Source organism: Coregonus lavaretus (assembly GCF_964263955.1).
Source record: "Coregonus lavaretus genome assembly, contig: SUPER_35_unloc_2, whole genome shotgun sequence".
Lineage (NCBI taxonomy): Eukaryota > Metazoa > Chordata > Actinopteri > Salmoniformes > Salmonidae > Coregonus > Coregonus lavaretus.
This window is the reverse complement of record NW_028167180.1, coordinates 4,596,826-4,614,852: the sequence shown is the minus strand read 5'-3', so window position 1 is coordinate 4,614,852 and position 18,027 is coordinate 4,596,826. Positions and strand designations below refer to the sequence as shown.

The 18,027-nt window shown below is 43.0% G+C and overlaps 1 protein-coding gene across 1 annotated transcript in view; it reads right to left on the bottom strand.

The window, feature by feature from the left end:
* LOC311110116 (receptor-type tyrosine-protein phosphatase H-like) overlaps positions 1–12,009 on the bottom strand; it is a 31,652-nt gene extending 19,643 nt beyond the window's left edge. The window contains exons 1-5 of the mRNA XM_084188685.1: positions 11,940–12,009; positions 8,891–8,933; positions 8,437–8,703; positions 8,045–8,311; positions 3,633–3,902 (exon numbers count right to left, since the gene is read on the bottom strand). Of these exons, the coding sequence (XP_084044811.1) occupies positions 3,633–3,902; positions 8,045–8,311; positions 8,437–8,703; positions 8,891–8,933; positions 11,940–11,942 (850 nt within the window). The 5' untranslated portion in view covers positions 11,943–12,009. The remainder of the gene's footprint in view (positions 1–3,632; positions 3,903–8,044; positions 8,312–8,436; positions 8,704–8,890; positions 8,934–11,939) is intronic.
* Between the last annotated feature and the right edge of the window lie 6,018 nt (positions 12,010–18,027).

The following is an 18,027-nucleotide window of genomic DNA, read 5'->3' as shown; positions in this document are numbered from 1 at the left end:
TGGTGTTCAACCTTCCCAAGTTCTCTCACGTCACCCCGCTCCTCCGCACACTCCACTGGCTTCCAGTTGAAGCTCGCATCTGTTACAAGTCCATGGTGCTTGCCTATGGAGCTGTGAGGGGAACGGCACCTCCGTACCTTCAGGCTCTGATCAGTCCCTACACCCAAACGAGGGCATTGCGTTCATCCACCTCTGGCCTGCTGGCTCCCCTTCCTCTGTGGAAGCATAGTTCCCGCTCAGCCCAGTCAAAACTGTTCGCTGCTCTGGCACCCCAATGGTGGAACAAGCTCCCTCACGACGCCAGGACAGCGGAGTCACTCACCACCTTCCGGAGACATTTGAAACCCCACCTCTTTAAGGAATACCTGGGATAGGATAAAGTAATCCTTCTAACCCCCCCCCCACTGGCTATAGGGTGAATGCACCAATTTGTAAGTCGCTCTGGATAAGAGCATCTGCTAAATGACGTAATTGTAAATGTAAATGTATACTATATATAAAATGTATATTGAGGTCTGGGCTTTGACTAGGCCATTCCAAGACATTTAAATGTTTCCCCTTAAACCACTCGAGTGTTGCTTTAGCAGTATGCTTAGGGTTAAATTTACATTTACATTTTAGTCATTTAGCAGACGCTCTTATCCAGAGCGACTTACAATTAGTGAGTGCATACATTCTTTTTTAATTTTTCATACTGGCCCCCTGTGGTAATCGAACCCAAAACCCTGGCGTTGCAAACGCCATGCTCTACCAACTGAGCTATATCCCTGCCGGCCATTCCCTCCCCTACCCTGGACGACGCTGGGCCAATGTCCTGTTGGAAGGTGAACCTCCGTCCCAGTCTTAAATCCCTGGAAGATTGAAACAGGTTTCCCTCAAGAAATTCCCTGTATTTAGCGCCATCAATCATTCCTTCAATTCTGACCAGTTTCCCAGTCCCTGCCGATGAAAAACATCCCCACAGCATGCTGCCACCACCATGCTTCACTGTGGGGATGCTGTTCTCTGGGTGATGAGAGGTATTAGGTTTGCGGCAGACATAGCGTTTTCCTTGATGGCCAAAAAGCTCAATTTTAGTCTCATCTGACCAGAGTACCTTCTTCCATATGTTTGGGGAGTCTCCCACATGTCTTTTGGCAAACACCAAATGTGTTTGCTTATTTTTTTCTTTAAGCAATGGCTTTTTTCTGGCCACTCTTCCGTAAAGCCCAGCTCTGTGGAGTGTACGGCTTAAAGTGGTCCTATGGACAGATAGTCCAATCTCCGGTGTGGAGCTTTGCAGCTCCATCAGGGTTATCGTTGGTCTCTGTTGCCTCTCTGATTAATTCCCTCCTTGTCTGGTCCGTGAGTTTTGGTGGGCGGCCCTCTATTGGCAGGTTTGTTGTGGTGCCATATTCTTTCCATTTTTTTATAATGGATTTAAATGGTGCTCTGTGGGATGTTCAAAGTTTCCGATATTTTTTTATAACCCAACCCCGATTTGTACTTCTCCACAACTTTGTCCCTGACCTGTTTGGAGAGCTCCTTGGTCTTCATGGTGCCGCTTGCTTGGTGGTGCTGCAGACTCTGGGACCTTTCAGAACAGGTGTATATATACTGAGATCATGTGACAGATCATGTGACACTTAAATAAAGTCCACCTGTGTGCAATCTAACTAATTATGTGATTTCTGAAGGTATTTGGTTGCACCAGATCTTATTTAGGGACTTCATAGCAAAAGGAGTGAATACATATGCACATACCACTTTTCCGTTATTTATTTTCTATAATTTTTTTAAAACTATTTTTTTCATTTCACTTCACCAATTTGGACTATTTTGTGCATGTCCATTACATGAAATCCAAATCAATTTAAATTATAGGTTGTAATGCAACAAAATAGGAAAAACGCCAAGGGGGATGAATACTGTTGCAAGGCACTGTAAATCATCTCCACAATAACAAGTGTTTAACACTGTACTACTGGTAAAGTTAAAGCAAGCAGAGGCAGATCAACTCCTTGACTTAATGACTCACAGGAATGGAAGAAAGCATGAACTCAGATATTAGTGCATTTGAAGTATTCAGACCCCTTGACTTTTTCCACATTCTGTTACGTTACAGCCTTATTCTAAAATGAATTAAATTGTTTTTCCCCCTTGTCAATCTACACACAATATCCCATAATGACAAAGCAAAACCAGGTTTTTACAAATTTTAGCAAATGTATAAAATAAAATAAACGGAAATATCACATTTACATAAGTATTCATCCCCTTTACTGAGTACTTTGTTGAAGCACCTTTGGCAGCGATTACAGCCTCGAGTCTTCTTGGGTATGACGCTACAAGCTTGGCACACCTGTATTTGGAGAGTTTCTCCCATTCTTTTTAGATCCTCTCAAGCTCTATCAGGTTGGATGGGGAGCGTCACTACACAGCTATTTTAAGGTCTCTCCAGAGATGTTTGATAGGGTTCAAGTCCGGGCTCTGGCTGGGACACTCAAGGACATTCAGAGACTTTTCCCGAAGCCACTCCCCAGTCTGAGGTCCTGAGCGCTCTGGAGCAGGTTTTCATCAAGGATCTTTCTGTACTTTGTTCCGTTAATCTCTCCCTCGATCCTGACTAGTCTCCCAGTCCCTGCCGCTGAAAACCATCCCCACAGCATGATGCTGCCACCACCATGCTTCACCGTACGGATGGTGCCAGGTTTCCTCCAGACGTGATGATTCGCATTCAGGCCAAATAGTTAAATCTTGGTTTCATCAGACAAGAGAATCTTGCTTTCATGTGCCTTTTACTGAGGAGTGGCTTCCGTCTGGCCACCCTACCATAAATGCCTGATTGGTGGAGTGCTGCAGAGATGGTGGTCTTTCTGGAAGGTTCTCCAATCTCTACAGAGGAACTCTGGAGCGCTTTCAGAGTGACCATCAGGTTCTCGGTCAACAACCTGACTAAGGCCCTTCTCCCCTGATTGCTCAGTTTTGGCCAGGTGGCCAGCGCTAGGAAGCGTCTTTGCGGTTCCAAACTTCTTCCATTTAAGAATGATGAAAGCCACTGTGTTCTTGGGGACCTTCAATGCAGCAGACATGTTTTGGTACCCTTCCCTAGATCTGTGCCTCGACACAATCCTGTTTCGGAGCTCTACGGTCAATTCCTTCCACCAAATGGCTTGGTTTTTGCTCTGACATGCACTGTCAACTGTGGGACCTTTTATATAGACAGGTGTGTGCCTTTCCAAATCATGTCCAATCAATTGAATTTACCACAGGTGAACTCCAATCAAGTTGTGGAAACATATCAAGGAGGATCAATGGAAACAGGATGCACCTGAGCTCAAGTTCAAGTCTCATAGCAAAGGGTCTGAATACTTTTTTATTTGTAATATATTTGCAACAAATTCTAATAACCAGTTTGTGTTTTGTCATTATGGGGTACTGTGTGTAGATTGATTAAACAAAATATATTTTATACATTTTTTATTAAGGCTGTAATGTAACAAAATGTGGAAAAAGTTAAGGGGTCTGTATACTTTCAGAATGCACTGTATAAACAACGTTTATTGATTTCACTACCAAACTGCATTTCGAGATCTGAGGAATTCACATAGTCATTTTGATAACCAGAAATAATACTTAAATAGGGTACTTACCTGTGGTGAGGGTTGTTAACACCAGTTGACTTTGCTTTCCATTTTCCAACTCAGTGCAGACAGTGACAGAGTATTCAGTAGCAGGTTGCAGGTCAGAGAGAGTGATGCTGTGTGAAGATGTGGTAGTGATGTGTGGTTCTGTCCCTGGACAGTGGTAGGAGATCTGGTAATGATGTTGGGTTTGGTCCAATCCTGGTGGCTGGCTCCAGCTAACAGCAGCTGATGTGGTGTCCACTGAGTCAACATTCAGCTGCTCTGGAGCAGGACGTACTAAGGGAAAATAAATACATTATTGTCAGGGCTACAGTTTAACTCCAGATATACACTGAGTTTACAAAACATTAAGGATATCTGCACTTTCCATGAAAGACTGACCAGGTGAATCCAGATGAAAGCTATGCTCCCTTATTGATGTCACTTGTTAAATCCTCTTCAATCAGTGTAGATGAAGGGGAGGAGACAGGTTAAAGGATTTTTAAGCCTTGAGACAATTGAGACATGGATTTTATACATGTGCCATTCAGAGGGTGAATGGGCAAGACAAAATATTTAAGTGCCTTTGAACGGAGTATGGTATGTGCCAGGAGCATAAATTTGGGTCAAGAACTGCGACGGTGCTGGTTTTTTCACACTCAACAGTTTCACGTGTGTATCAAGAATGGTCTACCACCCAATGGACATCCAGCCAACTTGACACAACTGTGGGAAGCATTGGAGTCAACATGGGCCAGCATCCCTGTGGAATTCAAAAATTGACTATGCAAATTAGCAAAAGCTGTGTGCATTAAGGAAATAGAAGCCTGGCTCAAATAGAAGCCTGTCTCTAAAAATCGCCTGTTGTGTCCAGTGATTCATGCAAATAAACACCTGGGCTATGATGCGTGCCTTTGAAACATCAACAATTTTAAGAAGTCTAAATGATTTAATATGCACCATCACAATAAATCAATGATTTATTTTAGGCAGGACTAAAGAAACATGATATGAAGAAAATGTATTTCGGAAGAACAGAAGAGTTGGCCTACTGTATATTATCTGGCTATGCACCATGCCATAGACTGTAGACTAGTTCATTTAGCAGACAAGATATGCTCAAGTCCCATGCAATTATTTTATAGTTAGAAGAATATAATTGAATTTATGTGAATAAAATAGAAAGGATATTTCTCCCAATCCAGAGCCCATGCGCATATGAAGTGGCTATGCTGAGCGTAAAAGTGATCATTTGAAACAGATCCTATATGCTAGATTTAAAGTTATTTGGAAACTTTAGTTGTGAATTACAGAAACCTTAGACTGTCTTACAAACTAAAACATATGGGCTGCATGATGGGATTATAGGGACAGAGTGCAAGCAAAAAAAGCTTCAGGCTGCACACACTGTTCTCTCATCAAGTAATCACATTTTTACCCATCAAACTAGTCTCAATTTAATCTTGTCTTTACTATACTAAACAAAAATATGAACGCAAAATGTAAAGTGTTGGTCCCATGTTTCAGGAGCTGAAATAAAAGATCCCAGAAATGTTCCATACACACAAACAGCTTATTTCTCTCAAATTTGTTTACATCCCTGTTAGTGAGCATTTCTCCTTTGCCAAGATAATCCATCCACCTGACAGGTGTGGCATGTCAAGAAGCTGATTAAACAGCATGATCATTACACAGGTGCTGGGAACAATAAAAGGGCACTATAAAATGTGCAGTTTTGTCACAACACAATGCCACAGATGTCTCAAGTATTGAGGGATTGTGCAATTGGCATGCTGACTGCAGGACTGTCCACCAGAGATGTTGCCTGAGAATTGAATGTTCATATTTCTACCATAAGCCGTCTCCAACATTGTTTCAGAGAATTTGGCAGTACTTCCAACTGGCCTCACAACCACGCCAGCCCAGGACCTCCACATCCGGCTTCTTCACCTGCGGGATCGTCTGAGACCAGCCACCCGGTCTGTAATTAAGCCCTTTGTGGGGAAAAACTCATTCTGATTGGCTGGGCCTGGCTCCCCAGTGGGTGGGCCTAATCCATAGATTAGGGCCTAATGAATTTATTTCAATTTACAGATTTTCTTGTAAGAACTTTAACTCAGTAAAATTGTTTAAATTGTTGCATTTATATTTTTGTTGAGTATAATACGTAGCTGAGCAACCTCTGTCCAGTGAAGTCCACAAAGCATATTGCATGTACAGTAACATGACCTACAGCATGGTCAAGCAAGTTAATGTTTAACATTTTAGGACCACTAAACAACGATTGATTTAGAACCACAGAGAGTTACCGCAAGTCGCAAAGAAAACAGGAGCTGCCTCCACTATTCCAGCACCATTTCAACTTCAACATCATCAAATCACCTCTGCTTAGTCGAATACAGTGACAACTAAAAGATACCAAAAAAATGATTTTGTCCAATTAACGTAAGCTAAATATGATGTGACTGTTGAAATGACTGTCCATGAGAATCCAAATAGGTCAGATCAGGTTTGAAATGAATAACTTCAATCAGACCAATCACCAGTAGAGGGGGGAGGAAAGAACTAGGAGGGGTTAACAGCTCACGCCCTGTTGTAAATCAAAGGAGAACATTCATGCTCTCCCTCTCAACATCCACCAAAGGAATGTCTGTTTCAACAGACCTTTTCCAGCTGAAACTAACACTTTCAAAAGCGAATACTGGAACAATATTTTGAATGTAGAATGTGGGGAATGGTCAGATGCGATCTATTGGACACTAAAGTCATTATGTTTGTTATTTTGTGTTGTCATTAAACATTTTATAAAAGGAAATACTGTAACTTGGAAAGTATACCCACTACATGTACGAAGTGTCCATCATATGCGTTGTGCATGTAATATGAAACATGAAAGTATGTGTTTATTTATTTAGTCATTTAGCAGACGCTCTTATCTAGAGCGACTTACAGTTAAGTGAGTGCATACATTTTTTTTTATACTGTTAAGAGGGATGTGATTTCAGAAGCTCTGAGAGATAATAGTTTTTCATAACTTTGCACAGTTACTAGTCACCTTCCCGAAGTGAGGTCAGAGAGCGTGTCAGCCTGACGGAACCGCCCCTTTCAGAGTGTATAAATGGGGGGGAAATAAATGAACATACTAGACCAGAAAAACGTGAAGCAGCCACTACATGTTTCAAATGGTTGGAACTTGGAATCTCAACACGATGTGAAGAAAATATACTCACCTCCCGGACAGTCACTGGTACGGCTGATTAGCTGTCCTAATTAAGGTCTCTTCGAAAGCGAATTTAAGTAGGACCATCTGCTAACCTGCTCAAACCACCGTATTACGCTACTCTCATCACCCCACTGGGGAACCATCAATATGGCTGGCTAGCCTATCTTCAAAGAAGCAACTTCAAGAGCGTATGGAAGGAAAATCAATTCTGTAGTTCTGTTCAGGACCGGATACCAGACAACTACAGAGGAGTAAAACAAGACTTGTTGGAACCCTTTTGGATAATCAGAGACTTACAAGCGTGCCGCGAAAAGGCCCAACTACCTTTCCAAGGCGGCCCTGTCCACCGAGAGAGATACATGGCGAACCAGGCATTTCAAAGAGGGCGGCGGTTCATGTGCAAAGTATGTGGTTACAGTAGAAGAGAGTAGTTTCCGAATGTGGCAATGTTAAGGGATTCTCTCCCTCTCTTCTTTAACAAGCATCAATGTTGTTGTCATTCCACTAGGGACCTGTTTTCATCACATTAAGTTTCCAGTCAATAACCGGTATAGTGGGTGTGTTTATCCTGTGTTCCAATTTAATTAGCTACTAAATAAATAAACTAATTTCTGTAGTACTGAATCATAAGTAAGGCTCGGGTTTTTGCAGATGAAAGGAGGTTATGACTGTTCAGGATAATGATATGATACGAGGTTATGATTAATACGTTGACTGTTTATAGATGTGATAGGTAAAGACCTTTTAGAGTTTAATTTGGGAGATGGTGACTCTTTAAAGAACCGCTCTCGTGGTGCCCCAGATCCCTATGAGTTAATTGTTACATTATTAATTTAATCGGGTAACAATTAATCATAGTTGATTAGATAAATAACAGTCCTCAGATTAATGTTGAAGTCAAGTCACGACACTGTCCATGGTTCTGATATGAAGATGTTGAAAGGTCATGTAACTGTTTGTTACTGTACATGCAAGCCCTAGTTCTACCTTAAATTTTAGCTCACCTCATTTTCAAAAAATTTAATAAAATATTTATAGCCTTACAGGTGGAAAAGTAAAAAAATCCAGGGCTTTTGATATGGGGAAAAAACGAAACAAATAAAAAAACATAACAGAACACTAACAACAAAACAAAAACGTGTATTTGTAATGTAACAACATCGTTGTAGTTAGTGGTAAAGAGACAATGAGCTGTAATTGGGGGAAGATCTCTTACTAGTGCAGATTGTTGTAGAGACAGGTTCACTCTGTTCCCCATTGTTCAACACAGTTGCAACACTAACAGTGTACTCTGTGCCAGGCTGCAGGTTTGAGAAGGTTTTGTGGCAGTCGTCAGTAATGGCTGTGAGGGGGTCTGTTCCTGGGATACAGTTGGATATGAAGAAGTGCTGTGGGACTTTCCCCATCCCTTCAGCCTTGGACCAGTGGAGAGTGAAGGAGGTCTCTTCCAAATGGTCTATCTTTAAATCTCTGGGTAGGACCACTGGAACAAAAATCAAGATTTGTTTAGAATAGAGGATGTGCTGTTTTTGACAGAGAGTCCAACAACGTCTCTAGGAATGAATGAATGATGTAGTGTGAATAAAAACACAAGTTAGCCTACTGTACCTGTGGATAGGGATGCTGAGACACATCTGCTTTGGCTTCCATCTTCTCCCTCTGTAGCCACGTTGAACTGGTACTTTTTACCAGGTTGGAGACTGCTTATTTCAAGATGATGCCCACCTTTCACTCTTGTTGAGCTTGTTTCCCCGTCACACCCCCAGGTCACTCTGAATGTCTGTGGTCCTGTCAGCCCCTGAGGAGAACTCCAGCTCAGAGACACAGAATCTAATGTCAGCAACAGGACCTGGATGTCACCAGGAGGGGGCAGCACTGGTGAAGGAATAATGAGAGAGAAACAAACTTTATTGACAGTAAAATGACATTAACAAATGTGTATTATTCATCCCAGCAGTTAAGGGACAACAATTGATATCTTACTAAATATCCTCTTAAACTGAGATTTAAATTAAATAATATAGCTTGGGTCAGTTTATTACGTGTTTCCAAATATACCTACCATCATCTGAGGCCAGCATTGTGTGATGGTCGCCAACACAACTCTTAAAGTGTGAGAACAAAATATGAATCAGTCATTTCTTTAAAAACACAGAACTTGTTTCTTTGGTAAATGTACAACAGATATTTTAAAATCAAAATACATCAACTGCTTTTGACATACAGGTAACTGCCAACATAAAGGAAACACTTGAGTAAATGATGGAACAAAGTATATTGAAAGCAGGTGCTTCCACACAGGAGTGGTTCCTGAGTTAATTAAGTGATTAAAACATCCCATCATGCTTAGGGCCATGTATAAAAATGCCCAGGTGCCCATTATTTTGGTTACCATGGCTAGACAAGATCTCAGTGACTTTGAAAGAGGGGTCTCAACGGAGCACAGGGGCTTTAAAGGATGCGTGTCTGTCGCCAGGGTGGAACACTTATATAGCAAACGCTCTTATCCAGAGCGACTTACAGTTAGTGAGTGCATACATTATTTTTTTATTTTTCATACTGGCCCCCTGTGGGAATCGATCCCACAACCCTGGTGTTGCAAATGCCATGCTCTACCAACTGAGCTACATCCCTGCCGGCCATTCCCTCCCCTACCCTGGACGACGCTGGGCCAATTGTGCGCCGCCCCATGGATCTCCCGGTCGCGGCCCGGCTACGACAGAGCCTGGATTCGAACCAGGATCTCTAGTGGCACAGCTAGCACTGCGATGCAGTGCCTTAGACCACTGCGCCACTCGGGAGGTCTACAATCAACAAAACACCAAATTATAGAATTTATTGTGGAAGAACTCCAATAGAGTTCCAGACCATTGTAGAATCTATGTCAAGGTACATTGAAGCTGTTCTGGCAGCTGGTGGGGGCCCAACTCCCTGTTAAGATACTTTATTTAGGCAGATACCTGTATAATCATTTTACATTTACATTTTAGTCATTTAGCAGACGCTCTTATCCAGAGCGACTTACAGTTAGTGAGTGCATACTTTTTCATTTTCATACATATTCCTCCACAGCGTTCCGACTTATACGGGCACTGAAGTTCTCCTGAATGTTTTGCCACGGTGAAAGAAACAAGCACAATTGCACGTTTCATTGCATAAAAAAAAAAAAGACATGTTCGGATAAAACACTGACGGTGCCTTTTCCAACTTGTTAGTAGGTGCATAATCCTAACAGGGTGGAAACTAACTGGGTGGACATCTGTTGGCTAAATTAGCCATAGTTTTGTGAGTGATCAAGTTTGAGCTAGCATAATGTTGGACCCTTCAACATGATTTTAACTTCTCTATCAAACATATTTTAACATTTTGAAATGTGGTTAATTTTCATGTAGCTTTAGAACATTGTTTTCCCACCAAAGAAATTATGATAATTCCTGAATGTGGGGTCATTGTAGGAAAGGGTGGTTTTCTTAAATGGAGATTTACAAACTAACAGGGTGGAAAGTGATATCAGGGTCACACATAACATCTTAAATACAATAATAATTAATAAAAAAACATTATTGATGAGAGAATTTAACTTGGACTATAAAATAATGAAGAAAGATTAAATATTTTATGTCTTATATTTCTTGTGGAAATTGATGAATAACACCCGGGGACATGGCAAAAACACCAACATCCACTGAAGAAAAGTGTTCAAAATACATACACTTCCCTTTCAAGATCCATATTTTTGTGTTTTTAAGGACGGCAGACCTTATATTTAAAGCCTTTTGGAATCCACATGTTAAACTAAATAAGAATTTATATTTCCTGGAGACAGAAAACGCACCGCATTGTAGAAATGATCCAGGCCTAGGCTGGACACCAATTCGACCTAACCTGATACAGTTTATGTCTAATTCACGTCAAAATATGATTTCCTTTTGCATTTAAGTTAACCCTAACCCGTTTCCTAACCTTAACCTTAATTATCCTAACTTGCTGCATAATTTATCCTAACCAACCTGCTACGAAAAGTCAAACCTGGTCATTTCTGACAAATGGTATCCCTTCTAGCCCAAACGCCCCAATCATAGAGAATGATAGAGGCCTCTAGTGGCCAAAAGGCCACGTTAGAATGGGCAGCGCCATTGAGGGATGCCATCATATTAATGTAGTCAACTGGGTGGGACTTCCAACATCACTGGCTGAAGAAGAAAATGTACTCCTTTAAAATGGAGATAGCCTCATCGGCTCTGCCCAAGCTGTCAGAGATGCTAAATAGAACAGATACAAGGGTGAGTCCTCTATCTGGCTCTATGGTTCCAACTTAAACCGAAAGTGGTCGCGTTTTTACGCGTCCATGTTGTCCGGTTTGACTGGGTGCAGCTGCGACGGGAAGTCATAGGCCATGTCTGAAATCTGTATTGCCCACTACATAGTGTACTAATCGTAATACATACTATTTAGAAACTACTGTTTTGTAAAAATGAATGCACTAAGTACACTGCATCCCCTCAGCTAATAACCATCTGTCAAACAACGGAATCTGTAAAGACGAGTATCTTCCTTAAGTGTGGAGCGAATTCTACCAAAGCCGAAATGAGTATAAAATCCTAGTAGTTAAAGCACTCAATTTTCGAAATGTTTCATTATTTTCGAAATTTCACATAATATAGAAAACGGACTATTTTCGCATACCTAAAATTAAACGCAAGTATTCGGACACAACCACTGTAAAAATGTACTGCAAGTCAATTAGGCCTACAGAGCACTCATCGACATGACTACCTATCAAAGTTTGAAAGAAATACACTGTATACGCACGATTGCCTATTGTTTCTTTCAATATCAGCATGCATTATTTTAGGATAAATATATCGGCTTAATAGATTACATCGTAGCGTCAGATCGCTGTGTAAAAGAGAACACCTTTCGTAGACTTCCTTGTGCGCACTCCGCCATAGTGGGTCTAGTTGGGTTTTTGATATTTTTACCTGCCATTTATTAGAAAGAGAAGTTAAAAACCGGGACTTATTATGTTCACGTTTTGTTGGGATAAATAAGAATTGACTCCTAAAGAATCTTACATCTGACCTTTTAAAAAAATACAAATATGAACCTACCATTTCTCCTGCTGTCGAGAAGCCTCGGGTGAAGCCACATAAAAGAGTTGTCGAATTGACTTTCCTCTTCTTCTTTGGTATAATGGCATTCGCAACAATTGTATCTGCATTCCGCCACCTACTGTACATGTGGATAATAAGGATCCTTGCAGTGCTTCTGCTGTTAAGTCTTGGAGGCCCAAAAATGTATCGGCTGCAGATATAATGCTGTCCAGCTTCTTGGACACTTGTGCAGTACAATTAATAACTGTGGCTATAAATACTACAATATACACCTTCTTCACAATAAGTGTATCCAGATCACTTGGTTGATGTATAACATGTGCAACTGGTTGTGGTGCATCCACCGCCATATCTTCTTCAGAACTGTGGCCTCTTTCCCCTTCAACGTTCTTCACCGCCTCCACATAGGATATTTGCTTGATAGCTCAACCTCTTTCACCCTAACAGGGCACTCAGGGAATTCGGAAATATGATCCCCACCACAGTTGCAACATTTGATATTCAGACTCGTCAATAACATATTCCTTCCATCTGTAAACACTTGACACATGGCCATAATTTTTACACTTCTAGTATTGTATTGCACAAACGCTCTTACGGCGTATCTTATACATCACTACTTTACATAGGTTGGTAAATACTCGTCAAACATCAATAATACAGATAAACTTTGCTCATTTTTCCCATTCTCCATACGGGCCAAGCGACGTGCATTAACTACTCCTGGATTTTTTAGCCTAAGATATTGATTATCAATGTCCAACGGGACGCCAGAAATAGAACATTTGACCAGTGCCCTGCTCCGAAAATCAAAGCTGTTCACCTCATGTGTGAATAATTTATCGAGCCACAATGCACACTCCTTTTGTTCTTTAGATAGACACGATATCAACACCATACCACTCCTGGTTACTATGATATCAACACCATACCACTCCTGGTTACTATGATATTGTAGTGTAGGTTATTCGTAGGTGTTACCGTCAATCAAGGAGTCTGCTTAGGCTGTATCGTGTTCAAAGGCCTTTATTCAAACCACGAGGTTCCAGCGTAAGTACAGACACAATGTCCGGAGAACCAGACCCAAATGAATCTTGCTGTATTCTAACACTCCGTCGTTGCTCCCCCCTTTATATAGCCCAAGAGTTGACTGGCTCCCTCTACTGTTCAATCCCCGTACCCACTTCCTGTCTGTCATATGTGACGTCACGCTAAAACCTTCCCTCTTTACATTTACATTTACATACATTTTAGTCATTTAGCAGACGCTCTTATCCAGAGCGACTTACAGGAGCAATTAGGGTTAAGTGCCTTGCTCAAGGGCACATTAACGTCATTTAGCAGACGCTCTTAGCCAGAGCGACTCACAAATTGGTGCGTTCACCCTATAGCCAGTGGGATAACCACTTTACAATTGGGGGGGGGGGGATAGGATTCCTTTATCCTATCCCAGGTATTCCTTAAAGAGGTGGGGTTTCAAATGTCTCCGGAAGGTGGTGAGTGACTCCGCTGTCCTGGCGTCGTGAGGGAGCTTGTTCCACCATTGGGGTGCCAGAGCAGCGAACAGTTTTGACTGGGCTGAGCGGGAACTATGCTTCCGCAGAGGAAGGGGAGCCAGCAGGCCAGAGGTGGATGAGCGCAATGCCCTCGTTTGGGTGTAGGGACTGATCAGAGCCTGAAGGTACAGAGGTGCCGTTCCCCTCACTGCTCCATAGGCAAGCACCATGGTCTTGTAGCGGATGCGAGCTTCAACTGGAAGCCAGTGGAGTGTGCGGAGGAGGGGGGTGACGTGAGAGAACTTGGGAAGGTTGAACACCAGACGGGCTGCGGCATTCTGGATGAGTTGTAGGGGTTTAATGGCACAGGCAGGGAGGCCAGCCAACAGCGAGTTGCAGTAGTCCAGACGGGAGATGACAAGTGCCTGGATTAGGACCTGTGCCGCTTCCTGTGTAAGGCAGGGTCGTACTCTCCGAATGTTGTAGAGCATGAACCTGCAGGAGCGGGTCACCGCCTTGAAGTTGGCGGAGAACGACAGGGTGTTGTCCAGGGTCACGCCTAGGCTCTTCGCACTCTGGGAGGAGGACACAGCGGAGTTGTCAACCGTGATGGCGAGATCATGGAACGGGCAGTCCTTCCCCGGGAGGAAGAGCAGCTCCGTCTTGCCAGGGTTCAGCTTGAGGTGGTGATCCGTCATCCATACTGATATGTCTGCCAGACATGCAGAGATGCGATTCGCCACCTGGTTATCAGAAGGGGGAAAGGAGAAGATTAGTTGTGTATCGTCAGCGTAGCAATGATAGGAGAGACCATGTGAGGATATGACAGAGCCAAGTGACTTGGTGTATAGGGAGAAAAGGAGAGGGCCTATAACTGAGCCTTGGGGGACACCAGTGGTGAGAGCACGTGGTGCGGAGACAGCTTCTCGCCACGCCACTTGGTTGGAGCGACCGGTCAGGTAGGACGCAATCCAGGAGTGAGCCGCGCCGGAGATGCCCAACTCGGAGAGGGTGGAGAGGAGGATCTGATGGTTCACAGTATCAAAGGCAGCAGACAGGTCTAGAAGGACAAGAGCAGAGGAGAGAGAGTTAGCTTTAGCAGTGCGGAGAGTCTCCGTGACACAGAGAAGAGCAGTCTCAGTTGAATGACCAGTCCTGAAACCTGATTGGTTTGGATCAAGAAGGTCATTCTGAGAGAGATAGCAAGAGAGTTGGCTAAAGACGGCACGCTCAATAGTTTTGGAAAGAAAAGAGAGAAGGGATACTGGTCTGTAGTTGTTGACATCAGTGGGGTCGAGTGTTGGTTTTTTGAGAAGGGGAGCAACTCTCGCTCTCTTGAAGACGGAAGGGACATGGCCGGCGGTCAAGGATGAGTTGATCAGCGAGGTGAGGTAGGGGAGAAGGTCACCGGAGATGGTCTGGAGAAGGGAGGAGGGGATGGGGTCAAGCGGGCAGGTTGTTGGGCGGCCTGCAGTCACAAGTCGCAGGATTTTATCTGGAGAGAGAGGGGAGAAAGAAGTCAAAGCATAGGGTAGGGCAGTGTGAGCAGGACCAGCAGTGTCATTAGACTTAACAAATGAGGATCGGATGTCGTCAACCTTCTTTTCAAAGTGGTTGACGAAGTCATCCACAGAGAGAGAGGAGGGGGGGGGGGGGGAGGATTCAGGAGGGAGGAAAATGTGGCAAAGAGCTTCCTAGGGTTAGAGGCAGATGCTTGGAATTTAGAGTGGTAGAAGGTGGCCTTAGCAGCAGAAACAGATGAAGAAAATGTAGAGAGGAGGGAGTGAAAAGATGCGAGGTCGGTAGGGAGTTTAGTTTTCTTCCATTTCCGCTCCGCTGCCCGGAGCTCTGTTCTGTGAGCTCGCAGTGAGTCATCAATCCACGGAGCTGGAGGGGAGGACCGAGCCGGCCGGGAGGATAGGGGACACAGAGAGTCAAAGGATGCAGAAAGGGAGGAGAGGAGGGTTGAGGAGGCAGAATCAGGAGATTGGAGGGAGAAGGATTGAGCAGAGGGAAGAGATGATAGGATGGAAGAGGAGAGAGTAGTGGGAGAGAGAGAGCGAAGGTTGCGGCGGCGCATTACCATCTGTGTAGGGGCAGAGTGAGTAGTGTGGGAGGAGAGCGAGAGAGAAAAGGAAACAAAGTAATGGTCGGAGGCATGGAGGGGAGTTGCAGTGAGATTAGTAGAGGAGCAGCATCTAGTGAAGATGAGGTCAAGCGTATTGCCTGCCTTGTGAGTAGGGGGGGACGGTGAGAGGGTGAGGTCAAAAGAGGAGAGGAGTGGAAAGAAGGAGGCAGAGAGAAATGAGTCAAACGTGGACATAGGGAGGTTGAAATCCCCCAAAACTGTGAGGGGTGAGCCATCCTCAGGAAAGGAACTTATCAAGGCGTCAAGCTCATTGATGAACTCTCCAAGGGAACCTGGAGGGCGATAGATGACAAGGATATTAAGCTTAAATGGGCTAGTGACTGTGACAGCATGGAATTCAAATGAGGAGATAGACAGATGGGTTAGGGGAAAAATTGAGAATGTCCACTTGGGAGAGATGAGGATTCCTGTACCACCACCCCTCTGACCAGATGCTCTCGGGGTATGCGAGAACACATGGTCAGACGAGGAGAGAGCAGTAGGAGTAGCCGTGTTTTCAGTGGTGATCCATGTTTCCGTCAGCGCCAGGAAGTCGAGGGACTGGAGGTTGGCATAGGCTGGGATGAAGTCAGCTTTGTTGGCAGCAGAACGGCAGTTCCAGAGGCTGCCTGCGACCTGGAACTCCAGGTGAGGGGTGCGTGCAGGGACCACCAGGTTAGAGAGGCAGCAGCCGCGCGGTGTGGGGCGTTTGTGTAGCCTGTGCAGAGAGGAGAGAACAGGGATAGACAGGCTGTAGCAAATGGCTACAAAAATGCAGAGGAGATCGGAATGAAATGAGCTAAGCATCTGGGAGAGGAGAGAGGGGGGCCTCCCTCACCAAAAACTTCTACCTCAGAAACTAAAATTGTTTCTCTTGATAGCAATAATCAACCTTCCATTTCTTCATGAAAAACATTTAACAAAGACATAATTTTAATACACTACAATATCAACACCATACCACTCCTGGTTACTATGATATCAACACCATACCACTCCTGGTTACTATGATATCAACACCATACCACTCCTGGTTACTATGATATCAACACCATACCACTCCTGGTTACTATGATATCAACACCATACCACTCCGGCTTACTTTGACTGCATCCACTTTTCCCAAAGCCTTCTTCGCCATCCTCATGACTTCAAAAGGGTTTCCCAAATAAACATCTTTATCCAAAAAACGTATTCCAACAAGGAACGATTCATCACTCATTTTCCACAACAATTGTAACCCTTTTTGTTCCATTCTTGGACTTCACTGTTGTCCACTCATCTTTCTCGCTAACTGTCCTCGACGTGGTTAAATGGTGTTAACATACAAACATAGAAACGAACATAGACCAGAAAACATACAGTATTCGTATTAGCTTTTAGTCATCCCTGTAACAGTTGTAATCCCTCCTTTGTTCCTCTAGGTGGAAGCAGAGGACTTTGTGGATCTGATGGTCCTAAATGTTGTCTTGTCAGAAAGAAGACATGATAAGAGTGAAGGAGCTCATGGATGATTTCAAAGCAGTACAGAGTCCCAATATTCATTAAATTCAATGCGTTTATGATATAAAGAGATTGGTCACCAGATATTAAATTACATAATTAATTTTCTCTCAACCCGCTTTTTTTCTACACTTTTCTCCCTCTCTCTTTCATCTCTCTCTCTCCCTCAGTCATTTTACTTTCCATTCCCTCTCCATGTTCATACTTATTGTAGTTTATTTGGGAACAATCCCCACAATTAGAAATAATGTTCATTCAATGAGTTGTATATATTTTTTATGTGTTCATTTATTTTCCAATAAACAATTGTTATTTTAAATCTTGTACATCTTTGTTTAATGTTTAGCAGATGAATCGATATATGTTGCATGCATGTTTCTATAATAAAAGAATACTGAGATTTTAAAAATAAATCAGAAGTCATTCTTTACATTTTGTATCTTTGACAAAGATACAATACACTTGTCTCTCCCATACTGTATAGTTGTGTCGTTATGTTTATGTGAATGAGTCCTTGCAGCAATAATCTGTATATTCAAACAGGTCAGTGATTGCAGTGCTATAATACTGCAGAAAGTATTCATACCCCTTGACTTATTCTACATGTTGTTGTATTACAGCCTGAATTCAAAATGGATTCAATTGGGGGGTTTTCTCACCCATCTACACACAAAACCCCATAATGACAAAGTGAAAACATGTTTTTAGAAATGTTTGCAAATTTATTGAAAATGAAACACAGGAATATCTCATTTACATAAGTATTGACGCCCCTGAGTCAATACATGTTAGAGTCACCTTTAGCAGCGATTACAACTGTGAGTATTTCTGGGTAAGTCACCAAGAGCTTTGCACACCTGCATTGTATTCTTTAAAAAATTATTCAAGCGCTGTCAAGTTGGTTGTTGATAATTGCTGGACAGCCATTTTTTGAGTCTTGCCATAGATTTTCAAGCCA